General features: G+C 39.8%; 1 protein-coding gene across 3 annotated transcripts in view; it reads left to right on the forward strand.

Annotated features, from left to right (window-relative positions):
• Positions 1-16262, forward strand: part of tbc1d19 (TBC1 domain family, member 19) — a 46940-nt gene that overhangs the window by 6314 nt on the left and 24364 nt on the right. For all 3 annotated transcript variants that reach the window (XR_002836269.2, XM_023796147.2, XM_023796148.2), the window contains exons 4-11: positions 2623-2698; positions 2802-2876; positions 3119-3182; positions 8593-8639; positions 8724-8834; positions 8949-9021; positions 9367-9405; positions 9980-10092. Coding sequence is in view for 2 of the 3 variants with exons in the window: in XM_023796147.2 (XP_023651915.1) it covers positions 2623-2698; positions 2802-2876; positions 3119-3182; positions 8593-8639; positions 8724-8834; positions 8949-9021; positions 9367-9405; positions 9980-10092 (598 nt within the window). In the remaining variant the exon portion in view is untranslated. The remainder of the gene's footprint in view (positions 1-2622; positions 2699-2801; positions 2877-3118; positions 3183-8592; positions 8640-8723; positions 8835-8948; positions 9022-9366; positions 9406-9979; positions 10093-16262) is intronic.

A 16262-nucleotide genomic window follows, 5' to 3' on the forward strand; every position in this document is an offset into this window, starting at 1 on the left:
CACTGTTACAACGCTGACCGGGGAAGCAGAGGCGAGGAGACCTAGGATCGGGGGAATGCGGGGTTTAATAAGCAAAAGGAACACAGACGAGCGGTAAAGCAGAATTGTAATATAATGACCGGACTGGAGAAAGAAACGGAAACGCGGACTAAATACAATGGAGTAATGACAAATTTGACAACAATCAGGAACAGCTGGTAAACACGGGGAATCCACACAGGGTTAACGAGGGGGCGTGGCACACGGAAAGAGCGGACAATCGAGGCATGACACTCACTGGAGTGCTTTGTCACAGATAACTTAATTTTCTTTAACAAAATGCCTAACCGCACATTAAATAAAGTCACACAACAAAGGCGCACAACAGTGTTCAGATGTTGTGCTATCGGTTGGCTGAAACTTAAACGTTTTCTTCAGAGACGGTGGTAACGCCGAAAACACGAGCTAAACGCAGTAAACGAAAGGCTACCGGAAATTACTTAGCTGGCTGAACTTTTACCGGAACTACGTCACAACGCTCTGTGCATATAGCCTATTCTTTCGCGCGAAAGGGAAACACACTGACGTCACATACAGGGCACGAGGCTACATTGCACATGTCATGAACCGTCGAACCGTGCGACGCATGCATGCTCCGAACCGAACGGTTCGGTTTTTTTTCATGAACCGTACCATCCCTAATCTCTAGGTGTGTGGAGTTTAAGTCAAGGGAGGTGCTGCCTTGGAAAAGGTTCAACGTGGGGCTACGAGAATGATTCCTGGTCTTAGAGGAATGTCTTATGAGGAGAGGTTAGCTGAGCTGAATCTGTTCAGCCTTGCGCAAAGGAGAGTAAGGGGGGACGTTAATCCAGGTATATATGATTCTAACAGGTCTGGATGCTGTTCAGCCAAATGGCTACTTTAATATTAGTTTAAATACTAGAACTCCTGGCCATAAGTGGAAATTAGCGGGAGAACATTTTAAACTGAATTTGAGAAAACACTTCTTTAAACAGTGCGTAGTTAGAGTATGGAATAGTCTTCCTGTTCAAGTAGTGCAGGCTAAAACCCTGGGTTCCTTTAAATCAGAGCTAGATAAGATTTTAACAACTCTGAGCTATTAAGTTCTCCCCAAACGAGCTTGATGGGGTGAATGGCCTCCTCTCGTTTGTAAATTTTTTATGTTCTTATTTTATGTACAAAGATTATCTCATTACAAATGACACATGTCAAGGGAGCAATTATATGCTAGACAAGTGAACAGTCAGTTCTTGAACTTGATGTGTTGGAAGCAGGAAAAATGCGAAAGGGTCTGAGCAACTTTTACAAGGGCCAAATTGTGATGGCTAGACAAGTAAGACAGAGCATCTCCAAAATGTAGGGTCTTGTGGGGTGTTCCTCATACACAGTGGTCAAATGAAGACCAACTGGTGAATCAGTGGTGGGGTATGACCACACATTATGCAATAAATGCAGCATCATGTAATAACTTCACAAAATGTAACAACTTTGTAGACTACATTATAATTTTATATTGAAACATTACCCTGTTATCATCATCATCATTTTCATCGTTCAATTTGCTGCATTCTATCATTATTACATAATGAGACGTTATTACATAATATGTTGTTACATGAGGTCATGGATGCTCAAGGCTCATTGATGCGCATGGGGAATGCACGAAAGGGCCTGAAATTCCAATTCAGTTTGAGATTTCAATTTAATTTTAATTTTCAATTGATTCAAAATTTGATCTTAAATTTTTTAATTTAAATTGAATTTGCCGCAAACATTTGATGATGTGACCAACCCATCTTTGAAACATGTATTGTTTGCCATGTGACACAAGTACACTATTTTTAGCTTTTTTAAAAAACAAGTTCGCTATGTGGTTAGAAAAGAATAATTAAATATTTAGTTCTAGTCACTAAGTTGAGATACACTGAGAGATAATTGGCAAGGAAGTGAGATATTCAGGCAGCTCTGTGGTGTTATGCAGACTGAAGTTGCTTTGTTTCACATCAGTCTGGCTTTGTTGTAGTACTGTTGCAGTCTCTGAACATGCAGGCATCATATGATAGGTACTTGCTCATTTGTTCTGTCACTGCAATAATAGTGTTAAGTAGTGCTGCATCACAATTCATTTATAACTCTGTAACTGGTCATAATAAATTGTCATATTGCCCACTACTATCTGTGACTAGCATTTTGTCCATGATTTACTGCTTCCTTGTCACCTGTGCTGCCTGGGATAGGCTCCCTGCCCCCCTGACCCTGTCCAGCATAAGCTCTTAGAAGATTGATGACTGGAAGAGGTCTTTTAAAACAGGTGTCAATAAAGTGTGATTTATTAATCAGCATAGTATTCATGTGGGGGTATGACTCATATGAAGAAAAAAATTACATGATGCTCAGCCTTATCCACTAACAATGTGGTAATCAATCTATGATAAAACTGAAACTAAATACTACCAAGTGTTACAAATAGTGCACATGTTTTATGTAAACAATATGCTTGTACTTAAAATGATAATTACATGAAGGTAAAGTATTCCTGGTTTGAATTAAACAAACAACCCCATGTGATCGGGTTATGCTCTGTAAGAAGGAGATACTTATTGTGTTTTTTGCTTCTTTTAGTCTGCCCCCTCCCAGCCATACTGTTGCCCCTCCTGAGCACACAAAGGAGCCTTTGTCTTACATGCGCAAAGCCCAGGTAAGCATCAGTAGTTGGAATACTCTGGGGAGCCAACATTGATGTTCTTTTGTGATATATCCATCAATAACAAATGTTCTTAGAATATTTATTTTTACTGCAGGCATGCTGGGAAAAGCGGATACTAAAAAGCTTAAACAGCATGTGCACAGAGCTTGGGGTCCCATTAGCTCGCAAGGTACGTTCAGTTTCTATAGTCACATAAAGTATGAGGATGGCCTGAGTCACACCAAGCTGTTGTACACCTTGTTGATATGGTTTATGTAACTTAAATGTTGAGCATGTAGGTGGTCTTTGTTCCACCAGTGATTTAGGATAAAGGCTTTAGTGGTTGTGCTGTTAGGATAAAGTATTTAGTGGTTATGGTGATATGAATAAGAGAGTGGATATTTGACATTGTGCTTGCTCTGGACCCTTCAGAGGCCAGTTCGTGAGCAGAAGGATCTGGTCCACAAGTGGACTGAGATGGGAACCAATGAGCCAGGTGTTGTGCCGTCACAGTCCAGACTAGTTTATGGCTTATCCAAGATCAGCATTTTTCACATGGTGCTGCCTGACAAACCTTTGTATTAAAGGCAGCTGGTCCATAAAGGTTTAGGAGGTGGAGCTACTTCTAATTTTGAGGGTGAATTATAAAACAAGAAACTCATTACAGTGGTACCTCAGTTCTCGAACTCAATAGAACTCGAATTTCTTAAAAGTCGAACCAACCAGTTAGAAAAAAAATGAGGTAGAACTCGATCTGAATCTCAGAAGTCAAACCGTGAACGCCGACCTAAGATAACAGGGAAATGAGTCACATGGCATGTCTCTCAGCGGAAACAAAGGGTAACGCTTCAGTCTCAGCCTCGCATTCGCTGTGATAGCATCGTGCATGTTTACACTAGCTGAATACATATATTTAGACAGTAAAAATACATTTAGACAATCAGACAGTAGCAGTAATTATTATTATATAATAAAATACATTTAAAAATAGATTTTATTAATTCATTTAATATTAATAATAAAACATTAATACATTTGACTATAATAATATTGTCCTGCCGAGCAGGGACAGAACGGAGACAAAGGCGCAGACGTCAGGGTATCGGGGAATACAGGGTTTAATTACAGGTAAGGCAGGCAAAATGCAGATGGACAATACAATGACCGGACTGGGGAAACAAACTGAAACGCGGAGGAAATACAGAGGACTAATGACAACAACCAGAAACAGCTGATCACATGGAGATAACGAGGGGGCGTGGCACATGGAAGGAGCGGACGATCGGGGCAGGACACATTGTTTGGATACGTTTATTTTATTATTTTACAAATTACTGTTTTGATAAATGTGCTTAGATGTGTTTAGTACAGTATATGCTCTTATTTTATCCAGTTCATTTTGTGTTTAAATGCTTAAAAAAAAAAAAAAAACACATTTAGGTGTAATTTTTTGGGGCCGGGAACCAATTAATTGGTTTTCCATTATTGCTTACGGGGAAAATTTGATCACAACTCGAACACTTTAGGATTCGATCCGGAGTTCTGAATGGATTAAATTCAAGTTCTGAGGTACCAATGTATTATAAATTACATTTTACATTTATTTACATGTTCTGTCTTTTTGGTAAAAAAATCATTGTGAAATGTACTATCTTTTTCACTTGTCATTATTTTAGCCACCCTCAACCACTAGTACAGTATAACACTGATGTTTTCTGATGGAAAAAAATATTCAGGTTAATAGAGTTTTATTTATCAGCAGATATCAAGCACCAATCTGTCCAGGTTAATGTTTTAAATGAGATTGCACCTTTGGTAGGTTATGATAATGAAAAATCACCATTTCATTTATTAATTTCCTAGAGCCATAAACAATGCCTTACAGCATATATAAACATTGTCAAGGAAAGATTCACAATGGATATAAAGATACACAGTGGATATAAAAAGTCTTTACAGTCTTGCTAAAATGTATGATTAAAAAATTAAACCAAGAGACATCAAGTCAGATCTTGTTCCACCTTTATTTCAAAATTGCAATTCATACAAAAAAGAAAACAAATGAGACATTGTTTATTGTAAAAAAATGAATGAAAAATATTCAAAACTGGCTGCATAATTGTGCACACCCTTCAATAATCATGGATGTGGCTCTGTTCAGAATCATGTAGTCAGTATACAACTGGCCTTAAAGTGACTCTGATTGACCTCAGATAAAGTTTGTCTGTTCCTGGATTATTCTCATATCTACTTCGTTGCATCATACTCCAAAAGCCATGGTCCACATAGAACTTTTAAAATATGGACGGGATCTCATCATTAAAAGGTATCAGTCGGGAGAGGGGTACAAAGAAGTATCCAAAGCATTAAACATCCCATAGAGCACAGTGAAGACAGTCATCAACAAGTGGTGAAAATATGGCTCAAAAGTGACACTGCTAAGATCAGGAAGTCCCTCCAAGATTGATGAGAAGGCAAGGACAAAACTGGTCCCGGAGGCCACCTAGAGGCCTATAGCAACATTAAAGGAGCTTCAGGATTTCCTGGCAAGCACTGGTTGTTCCCTACATGTGACAAAAATATCTAGTATTCTTCATATCTGGGTTGTGGGGTAGGGTACATAAGAACAAAAGAAATTTACAAACGAGAGGGGGCCATTCGGCCCATCAAGCTCGTTTGGGGAGAACTTAACTAATAGCTCAGAGTTGTTAAAATCTTATCTAGCTCTGATTTAAAGGAACCCAGGGTTTTAGCTTCCGCTACACTAGCAGGAAGACTGTTCCATACTCTAACTACACGCTGTGTAAAGAAGTGCTTCCTCAAATTTGTTTTAAAATGTTCTCCCGCTAATTTCCACTTATGGCCACGAGTTCTAGTATTTAAACTAATATTGAAATAGCCATTTGGCTGAACAGCATCCAGACCCGTTAGAATCTTATAGACCTGGATCATGTCCCCCCTTAGTCTCCGTTGCTCAAGGCTGCACAGATTCAGCTCAGCTAACCTCTCCTCATAAGACATTCCTCTAAGACCAGGAATCATTCTCTTGCCCTCCGTTGCACCTTTTCTAAGGCAGCAATGTCCTCCTTAAGGTATGGTGACCAAACCTGCATACAATATTCTAGGTGGGGTCTTACCAAGGAATTATATAAATGTAACATCACCTCCCTTACCTTAAACTCCACACACCTATAGATATAACCCAACATTCTATTGGCCTTTTTTATTGCTTTCCCACACTGGCGAGAGTGGGACATGGAAGCATCAACATACATACCGAGATCTTTCTCGTAATCAGCTACCTTTATTTCAGTGGAACCCATAAAATATCTGTACTTTATATTTCTGCTCCCTGCATGGATTACCTTACATTTCTCTGTGTTAAATTTCATCCTTTTGCTCATTTCATCAGCGTTGTAACAGTGAGTCTGCTTCCATGCTGCAATGTGAACATTTGCCATGTTCCTAAAAATTCTGTTTATTGCAGTGTCTGACCACACAGACATACAGGCTATTGCCAGATGATCATACTAGACATATCAACTGGACATATTTTGAACTATTACAGATTGATGTCTTGTACATACACAGAAACTGGATTTTATCGATTACTCAAGAACATTCAATATAATTAATACCAAATTTTTTCACGTTATATATATATATATATTTATATATATATAACGAACCGAATCAGGCTTAATCAAGATAGGTGATCTATCATTTTAACGATCCCCAATTAAATAAACCCCGTGGACCGGACAAATACAAAACGAATGATTAAACATTATATGCGTCTCTTTTTGTATGTTTTCTAAATAAGACCGTGTGCCCATACCCAACTGTAATAGCGATTAAAGCGATCTATTCTTGTAGCATTTATGTTAAGGCAAGACTTTTATTTTATTACTGTTCTGGGATTAATAATGTTTAATCATTTTAATAATGTGCTTTAAGTCAAGTCAAATTCAGTTTATGCATGATTGCATGATATAGCTTTTTTAATACTGTATCCTAAATTGTGGATAATTAAGCTATATATCATATCCTGAAGCACATTTCTGGAGTGTTAAAGATTAAAAGAAAAAATAACAAGAACCGTACAGAACCGAAAACCGTGACCCTAAAACCGTGATACAAACCGAACCGTGGGTTTTGTGAACCGTGCCACCCCTACTACATAGCTTCAAAATGTTCCCTTTACCCACGTATTCTTATCAGACATCTTATCAGAAAGGATGTTTTGTACAGATCGCCAAGTGTCCATGCTTATGAAATATAATTTTCTCCAAAACGACTAAAGCTAGCAGGCTAACATCTATTGCTAACGATAACATGTTAACCACAATTGGCACGAGCTTTCTAAAATAGAAAGTAACGTTACGCTAATGTCTTTACTTACCTGAATGTCATTGTGGAATGCCTTAAGATGTCGTTTGAGATTTGTAGTGTTTTTTCCAGACATTCTGTGGCCGCATTTCTCCCCATTTTTTTCTACCAGACATTCTGTTTTTTTTTCGACTTCAATGTATAGAAAGTGCGTCCAAAGGTCGCTTCGTCTTTTCCTCCCAGCCATCTGCTAACGCACCACTGAAAACTAAAAAATGCCGCGAATACGTATTTAGGAAGTGACGCCATCTGTGCGCCCGAATGGGAGACACAGGAAACAGAAATTTTGCATAATAATAATAACGCGATTAAACGAGAGGAAATAACGTCTCGTCTTGTTCTCGTCAACAAAAATGAAGACATTTTAGTATAGTTTTTATTTTGTAAGCCAAATTTAGTCTCGTTTTTATTCGTCAACAATATTACATGATATATTTCGTTATAGTTATCGTCGCATGACCAGCATTTCCGTTGCGTCTCGTCTCGTCTCCGTCACGTCAAAAAGGTTCGTTGACGAAAACAACACTAGTTGTAGCAAGACAAAAGCCTTTACTCCAAATATAAAAAATACATAATACAAAATAAACTTTGCAAATAGGTATATCCAGTCTCCTACAACCATGTGGAAAAAATGTATTAGGGTCTGATGAAATCAAGGTTGACCTATTTGGCCATAATTCTAAAAGGTTTGTTTAGCACTAAAATAACATCATTAAAAGAATACCACACCCACAGTGAATCGTGGAAATAGCATTGTGTTTGGGGCTGTTTTTCTTTAGCTGTAACTGGGGCTTTAGTCAAGGTGGCTAGAATCATGAATATCTCCAAATTTCAGTCTATTTTGGCATAAAACCTTCAAGCATCTACTAGGAAGCTGAAGATCGAGAGGTGTTTCACCTTTCAGTGGGACAACAACCCAAAACATGCATCTAAATTAACAAACCAATGGTTCCACCAAAAGAGGATCAATATTCTGGAATGGTCCATTCAGAGCCCAGACCTTAATCCAGTTGAAAATCTGTGGGGTGACCTGAAGAGTGTTATTTATGTTCTTATGTTCATTTTTTGGCAGGGGTGTGTGGACATTTTATATCCACTACAATATTGGCTTTCTGAAACTCTCATTGTTCAAGTAAATTTATTTTCTCAAATTATTGGTGTAGTTTTGAAAGTAATGTGGTCTACATGTAGCACTTGCACTTTTTATGTATACCAAATAAAACCATTTGCAGTATGTTCTACTTGTACTCTATGTACACACAGCAGTGTCTGTTTTGTGTCTAAAGCAAGTCTGCTGAGAAAAGTATGTGTCTATTCAGTGAAACATTTATATAAAATCACTATATTATAACAATGATATCTCTTAAGTGTAAGATAATTTTTAGGCACATTTGCCAAGTTGAAATGTAAACTATACTGGGGTATTTGGAGTGATAACCACCACCCTTGCTATACAAACACGCAGAAGCGTGTTGTTGATTTGTGGAAAATTACTATGTCTTCATTTGGTTCAACAGACCTCAGCAATTTCCGGCCTGTTTATGCCCCTAAGGACTTCTTAGAGGTAGAGCTCCTTTACTTCTCTCCATTCTATCTATGACCACACCACATGATTGGAGGGACAAATGTAATTGTTACTTGGTTTCAGATGCTGATCAGTTTGCGAAACGCCAACCATGACAGCAGTGATGAGGCCAGTTGCAAATCTCATTGGGGCCTGATTCAAGTGCCCCTTAATGTCAAGAATATCCCTGAGATGGTGTGTGCTTTTTTAAAGATGAGTAGAAAAGGAATAAACCAATTTCATTTACACACATACTTTTATGTGTGGTCCCAGAATTAAAGTTTTCCTTTTAATTTTCTAATTTTTTAGAGAAAAGTCTTTGTAGAACTAGGTCTGGGAACAAGTCAGCTTGGTATAGATGACAACATCCATATCACACCAGGTAAAGAGAACACGTCTGTTTACACAACATTTTTGTATTAACAGTCGGTAATGGTGCTGCCACAGTGCTGAAAGAATGCATTATATTAGGTGTAATGCATGTGAAAGGGTACTTTTATAATACTTTTATAGCATGTGAATACCAGCTTAGCAAATGAAACAAAGTATCTTTAGCTATTGTGTGGTTCTTGTCAACCAACTGCAAATTAAAAATGCATATATATAAAAATTGTCTCTTTGCACAAGTTTTCTGAGAACTTGTTTATGTGGCTGATGAAAGAATCTGAAAAATATCCTTGTCCACAAATACTTTTCACTTTTCTTTCCTTCCTCTACCCATGTACAGATCTGTTTGAAAATGAGCATGTTCGCCTGGGGAAGCGAGGTGAGTAGCCCCGGTTCTACCTAGATGTGTCACACCTTGTGATTCTGAGACTGGTCGCATATTTGTCCACGCTGAAGGACTGGAACAGACATGATAGCTGGGGGATGGTTCAGTGCAAGACTCTTCACCCCCTTATGGCTATGGATCTAGTGCTGTGTAAACTTGGCCGTACACCCATCACTACCTCCAGGGGTGCTGTTTTGACTGTCTAAGTGTGCTTTCTGAAGCTTCTTTAACAGGGACCATAAATTGAGCACAATGTAAACATTGATGTCCTTGATGCACATTAATCAAACTTTAGCCCAGCACATAAAAACAAAGAACATACACAGTTTTAAGAGTTTTTACTCAGGGTTAGGGGTTATTATGGATGAATGGCAAGGCTTGCCTGGGAAATGTTTTCTGGGTGTGGGTATGAACTTCAAACATCTCTTTGTGCCAGAAAAAATGCATCTTACTAAAATGGAGGAAAGAGGGGTGGAAATTTGTTCTGCTCATGTCCATGATTAGGTATATTTAGAGAATTGTGCTTGAGTTCCTCAAGGTTAATTAACTCTGCAGGTCTCTATTATAGTGGTGAGCGAGCAGGACAGTGCAGCTGCACAGCAATACAGTCGACAAGGTTGTCCCACTGGCCTTCGAGCTACCCTCTGGGCCCTCATTCTCAACTGCGGCAATGACCTTGAGGTATGAGAACTGGACATACTGCATACAGTGATGTGACAGAATGTATGAATACATGCACTTGTTTTCACACTAACAGCTCATACAGGCATAGGGGCCTAGTAGCACAGATCAAGTTAGAAAAGCCTGTGACAGAACAATTATACAGTGGGCCCTGAGGCAAAAATGCCCCCCCCCTTTCCAGGTTCACACCTAGACCCTGCCTATTCTAGTTGCAGATGATGGAATTTAAGTACCCACTAAATAACATACCCATCATGCACTCTAGGTCAGTTCAGGTCAGGTTGGGGAGCATGCACTGATGCAGTGTGTTGCCACACCCACCACATGACAAAACACCTTGGGATCGTGGGTGGCCTCTTGGCCTGGTCCAGCTGCTCAGGTCCTCAGCAACGAGGATCCTGCGAGCCAGATCACATGGTCGTGGTGCCGTAGCTGATGCTCCCTCACAATACAGGTAATGTGCTTCATTCGGGACTTCTCTAGTGACACAGTCAAACCAGCGGTACCCAAGGATTCTCCGAAGAAACAGAGTACCGAAGGAGTCCAGTCTTTGTCTCAGCTCACTGGATAGCATCTGTGTCTCACAGCCATACAGCAAGACAGGAAGCACCAGGACTCTAATGACTTGGACCTTCGTCCTCTTGCAAAGATATTGCCAGCACCACGTACCCCTTTCCAGCAAACTCATGATCTCCCAATCGGTCTACTGACTTCATAGGAAGAGTCACCAGAGACATGAATGATCGCTGCCAGGTTTAGTGAATCTCTCGATGAGGTCTTGGTTTTTATCCAGGACACTTGCAATCCCAGACACTCAGGCTCCTCGCTCAGTCTCTCGAAAGCCCTGATCAAAGCCTCCATGCACTCCGTGAAAATCACAGCATCAAGTAAATCAAGATCAGTAAATCTTTCTTCACCAACAGATGCCACACTGCTGCGGGGCCCCACGACCCTGCCCAACTCCCAGTTCATGCAAGCATCCAACAGAGTAGGAGCAAGAACACACCCCTGGCAAACCCCAGAATCAACTGGGAAGTACACGGAGGTTCTCCCTCCACTCTGCACAGCATTCCCTACCCCCAGCTGATTCACCAGTCAGTGAGATTGGGTGGGTCACGGCTGATCGAAGGATGAGCCTCAAGAAACCTTGGAGATGTCCAACATCCTAGACCAGGGGTATTCAACTAAAATTTAAAGAGGTCCAGTTAGAAAAAAATTCTTGAAGCAAAGGTCCGGAAGATCATGTCATCTAATTTTTTAGTGTGATATATATTTAAGTAGCCTATTAGTTGTATCAACATTGCATGTAATCAATACCTGTCAAATCAAATTCATTGAGTACACAGTACAGTTTTTGACAATATTTATTGTCACATGACATAGAACTGATATGTATAATGTTGAGTGGTATCACATGGGATGGCTTAACTTGCATGGAATTGGTCTGTGTGTTTCTTCATTCATTAACACTAGAACCGCCAGGTCTCCTTTAACAGCCAGCAGCACGTTTTTTGGCGTATCACACCTTTCGTTTTTGTTAATGGGCCATCGCTGCTCACCCATCAAGAAAACAATGGGACAGTCAGTAATCCTCACAGCAGCAGAGTTACTGTCACCCCAAAAAGCCGTAAAACCCTAATAAAGTCGTTTGTCATATATTTTAGTGTTCATTGGATTTATGTATTGGTTTCGATAATCCCAGTAATAAAATTAAAGTCTCGTTTTAAAATAAATACATATTAACTTATTACTTTAATTGCTATTAGAGTAGGATATGGGTGATCTTATTATTTTGAAAATATATAAAATGTAACGTTACGTTTTTCTCATATATAATTCTCAAAGAATTTCCCCATTGTGGGATTAATAAAGTCTAATCTAATCTAATCTAATATTTGTCGGCGTAACAACGCAAACGGAATGACAAGCCTTTTCAGGCGAAAAGAGTGCATTTTACTTTTCATTGCAAATAAATGCGGGGTTGCCAGCTGGCCAGAGTGAGATTTTCAATTCAAGATGTCTACACACATACTGTATGTAACAGTTCTTACCTTGTAAATAGTCTGCTTTTGTATTTAACCGTGTAAATACCCTTTTGACGTATCTAATTTTAGGTTTATAATGGTATATAGATTTGCCATAGGATTTCCTGCGTGAGTCTGAAAGCGTTGGTGTCATGCCAGAATCTTGAGATTTGGCAACCCTGAAAATATACTTTTTTGTTTCACCTAAGTTGATTTACAGTTGAAACCAAAAGTTTACATACACTGTATAAAAAGACATACAACTTTTTTTTTCTTATTGTCTGACATTAAATCATACAAAACCCTTTCAGTTTTAGGCCCGTTCGGATTCCGAAAATAATTTCTATTTGCTAAATGTCAAAATAATGTGTGAGAGAATTTTTTAGAGATTTTTTTATTACTTTCTTCAAAGTCAAAAGTTTACATACACTAAGGTTACTATGCCTTTAAACTATTTGGGAAAGCCCAGATGATGATGTCACGGCTTTGGAAGCGTCTGATAGGTTAATTGACACCACTTGAGTTGATTGGAGGCACACCTGTGGATGTATTTAAAGGCACACCTCAACACACTGCTTCCTTTTGTGACACCATGGGAAAGTCTAAAGAAATCAGCCAAGACATCAGGAAGAGAATTGTGGACCTCCACAAGACTGGTTCATCCTTGGGAGCAATTTCCAGATGCCTGAAGGTGCCACGTTCATCTGTTCAAACAATTATACGCAAGTATAAACAACATGGGAATGTCCAGCCATCATACCGCTCAGGAAGGAGACGGCTCCTGAGTTCAAGAGATGAACGTGTTTTGGTGCGGAATGTGCGTATCAATCCCAGAACAAAAGCAAAAGACCTTGCGAAGATGCTGGCTGAAGCTGGTAAGAGTGTATCACTATCCACAGTGAAACGAGTCCTGTACCGACATGCACTGAAAGGCTACTCAGCGAGGAAAAAGCCATTACTCCAAAAGCGACATAAAAAAGCCAGGTTACACTTTGCAAATACACACAGGGACAAAGACCCTAATTTCTGGAGACATGTCCTGTGGTCTGACGAAACAAAAATTGAACTGTTTGGCCATAATGACCATCGTCATATTTGGAGGAAAAAGGGGGAAGCCTTCAAGCCTGAGAACACCATCCCAACTGTGAAGTACGGAGGTGGCAGCATCATGTTGTGGGGGTGTTTTGCTGCAGGAGGGACTGGTGCACTTCACAAAATAGATGGCATCATGAAGAAAGAACAGTATGTTGAAATATTGAAGCAGCATCTCAAGACATCAGCCAGGAAGTTAAAGCTTGGGCGCAAATGGGTCTTCCAAATGGACAATGACCCTAAGCATACTGCAAAATTGGTTACAGAGTGGCTTAAGGGCAACAAAGTCAATGTTTTGGAGTGGCCATCACAAAGCCCTGATCTTAATCCCATAGAAAATTTGTGGTCAGAGATGAAAAGACGTGTGAGAGCAAGGCGGCCTACAAACCTGACTCAATTACACCAGTTCTGCCAGGAGGAATGGGCCAAAATTCCATTAAACTGTTGTGAGAAGCTTGTGGAAGGTTACCCAAAGCGTTTGCGTCAAGTCATTCAGTTTAAAGGCAATTCTACCAAATACTAAGCAAATGTATGTAAACTTTTGACTTTGAAGAAAGTAATAAAAAAATCTCTAAAAAATTCTCTCACACATTATTTTGACATTTAGCAAATAGAAATTATTTTGGGAATCCGAACGGGCCTAAAACTGAAAGGGTTTTGTATGATTTAATATCAGACAGTAAGAAAAAAAAAGTTATATGTCTTTTCATACAGTGTATGTAAACTTTTGGTTTCAACTGTATATAACAGATAACATTACTTTATACTGTTGTTAAAAAGCAGAAACGTCAACGAACATGAAATCACCAATAAACTACGCCTATTTATCCAACATGTTATAATACATGCCGTGTTTGAAAACTTTTCAGGTTTACGATTTCAGGACAGCTCAGCCACTCTGTTAGGAATATTACGGCATTTTGGCTGCGGGTGTTAACTTTACTGCTGCTATTAACACTAATGGCACATTAGCGCAAAGGGTTGCATACGCAGAACTACGTCTTGCTTGGCGGTTAAAGGCGTTTGACGTTCTTTGGTGTGGGCAATGGTGGTTCTAGTGCTGAACCACTACCGAAAAGACTACTAAAGCTGCGCCGGTTAAAATAGAAGCACCCCGTCAGGTTTTAAATCACAACTTTCTGTTTTGGCTATCGGTCCGGGTCCGTATGGGACAGCTTTTGGGTCCGGACGTGGACCGTGGTCCACCTGTTAGTGACCTCTGTCCTAGATGGAGGATCAGCTTTAAACAACTGCTCAAAGTAGTCGGCCCACCGGGTCACAATTACAGCGTCCCCTGACAGCAGAGGAAGATGGCCATCTTGCTGGAGAGACAAGCCTACTGCCTACCAGGATGGGCCACCTCAAACTGGGACCCAAATTCCGCCATGCAGCAGGCGATACCTCAGCACCACACCAGCCCCAATCCCCAACAGGTCTGACCCTATTAGCTCTCCGACAGTTTTGACTCTTCCAGGGATGAGGCTTCCGAAGGCTTTCCCCATACCCTTCATGATGCGTGCAGCCTTCCTGTGGGTGACTGTGGCAGAGCTACTCCAGCAGAGAGCAGAAGGGTGTCGTGCCTGTATAGACCCAGCTGCTGTGAAGTGTTTTACGGTGGCTGGAATGCCAAACCTGCCACCAACCCCTAATGTTTTTTCCCTACAAGTTGGATTTGCAGGGCCAAATGCAGTTTAACATCATACCCAGGACAGTTAGCATATTCCACAAACATGCTTTTTTTTTTTTGTTAAATACGCACCTCGATTACATAGTTTGACTACAAAACATTGCAAATGATTACATTTCAAAATTGTTTTAAGTATTGTACAAAACATTTTTTGTGGTATGATTCCAATCATAATGACATTGTATTCATAAAAATGAGAGATACAAAAGCAGCATGCTACAAGTCCATATCAGCACCTTAATCCTCATGAATGTTTTGCTCTTGACGTTGCTGGGGGGGGGCCCGGGCCCTGGCGCAGCTTCTGCGGCCGCCCCATCTACCAGTCCGTCCCTAAAAGGCCACTAAATGGCTTCTTTCATATCTCCCCTAAACAGATACCCTTACAGTAAATTAGCTGTGGCCTGTTTACAAAAGGCCCCAGTGAGTTGTCGTGTTAGACATACCAGTGTAATCAAAGGACTGCCATTTAGCAGAGTTATCTTTTACCGGAGCATGCTTACTGTGTGGCAAGTCTACCATTTGTATATTTGACACCAGTCAAATGTTTTCTCCCTCAGCCTAGACTCTGTCTGTCAGTGGGGCAAAATTGATATGCGGTTGAACAGTGCCTGGACAGTGTCTCAGAAACGGGATAGTTGGGGCTTAATATAAGCGGTTGTGATAGCCCCAAAACAACATACACCGTATTGGCCCGAATAATATAAGACGACCCCGATAATAAGATGACCCCCGCTTTTTGGCAACTCTTTTTAGAAAAAAAGTTTTTGGAATACCAAATCTTACCAAATTTTAATTAACAAGAACATATAAGTTAACCAGCAATCACATCTTAAAAAGCAACCACAGGCAATCGGATTACAATAAGTGTATTAAACAGCAGACGTTCCAAAAGCTAAATGTATTATTTTGGGGACAGGGGGAGGGGGGATAGATAATGAATATTACAAACTCCACAACAATGTTTTGAATTATTTTTGGGGAAGGTTGAGCCATATTAATAAATGATATGACAGCTCTTTTAAAATGAATGTTACTATCTTTGGCGCTATGTATTCCCTGTTTTGTCTAGAGCCTGATTATAAGACAACACCACTTTTTCAGATGTTTTTTGAGAGAAAGAAAAAAAAACATCTTATGTTCCGGCCAACACGGTTTTTAGATAGAAATTTCCCCGAAAGTGCCCCGCTTTACAATTTTAAAAGCAGCCAAACAAATGATGTGCCAATCATTTTCTGTATTTCAAGAAGGTGGGTGTATAGCTATGAACACAGGTATGGGTAAACAATATAAAAGAAAATGTAATACTTCCTCTGCTATTTGAAAAATGTGTAGAGAGGTCTAGTAATAAAAGCAGATACAAATTATAG

Source organism: Paramormyrops kingsleyae, chromosome 12 (genome assembly GCF_048594095.1).
Source record: "Paramormyrops kingsleyae isolate MSU_618 chromosome 12, PKINGS_0.4, whole genome shotgun sequence".
In the NCBI taxonomy this organism is placed as follows: domain Eukaryota; kingdom Metazoa; phylum Chordata; class Actinopteri; order Osteoglossiformes; family Mormyridae; genus Paramormyrops; species Paramormyrops kingsleyae.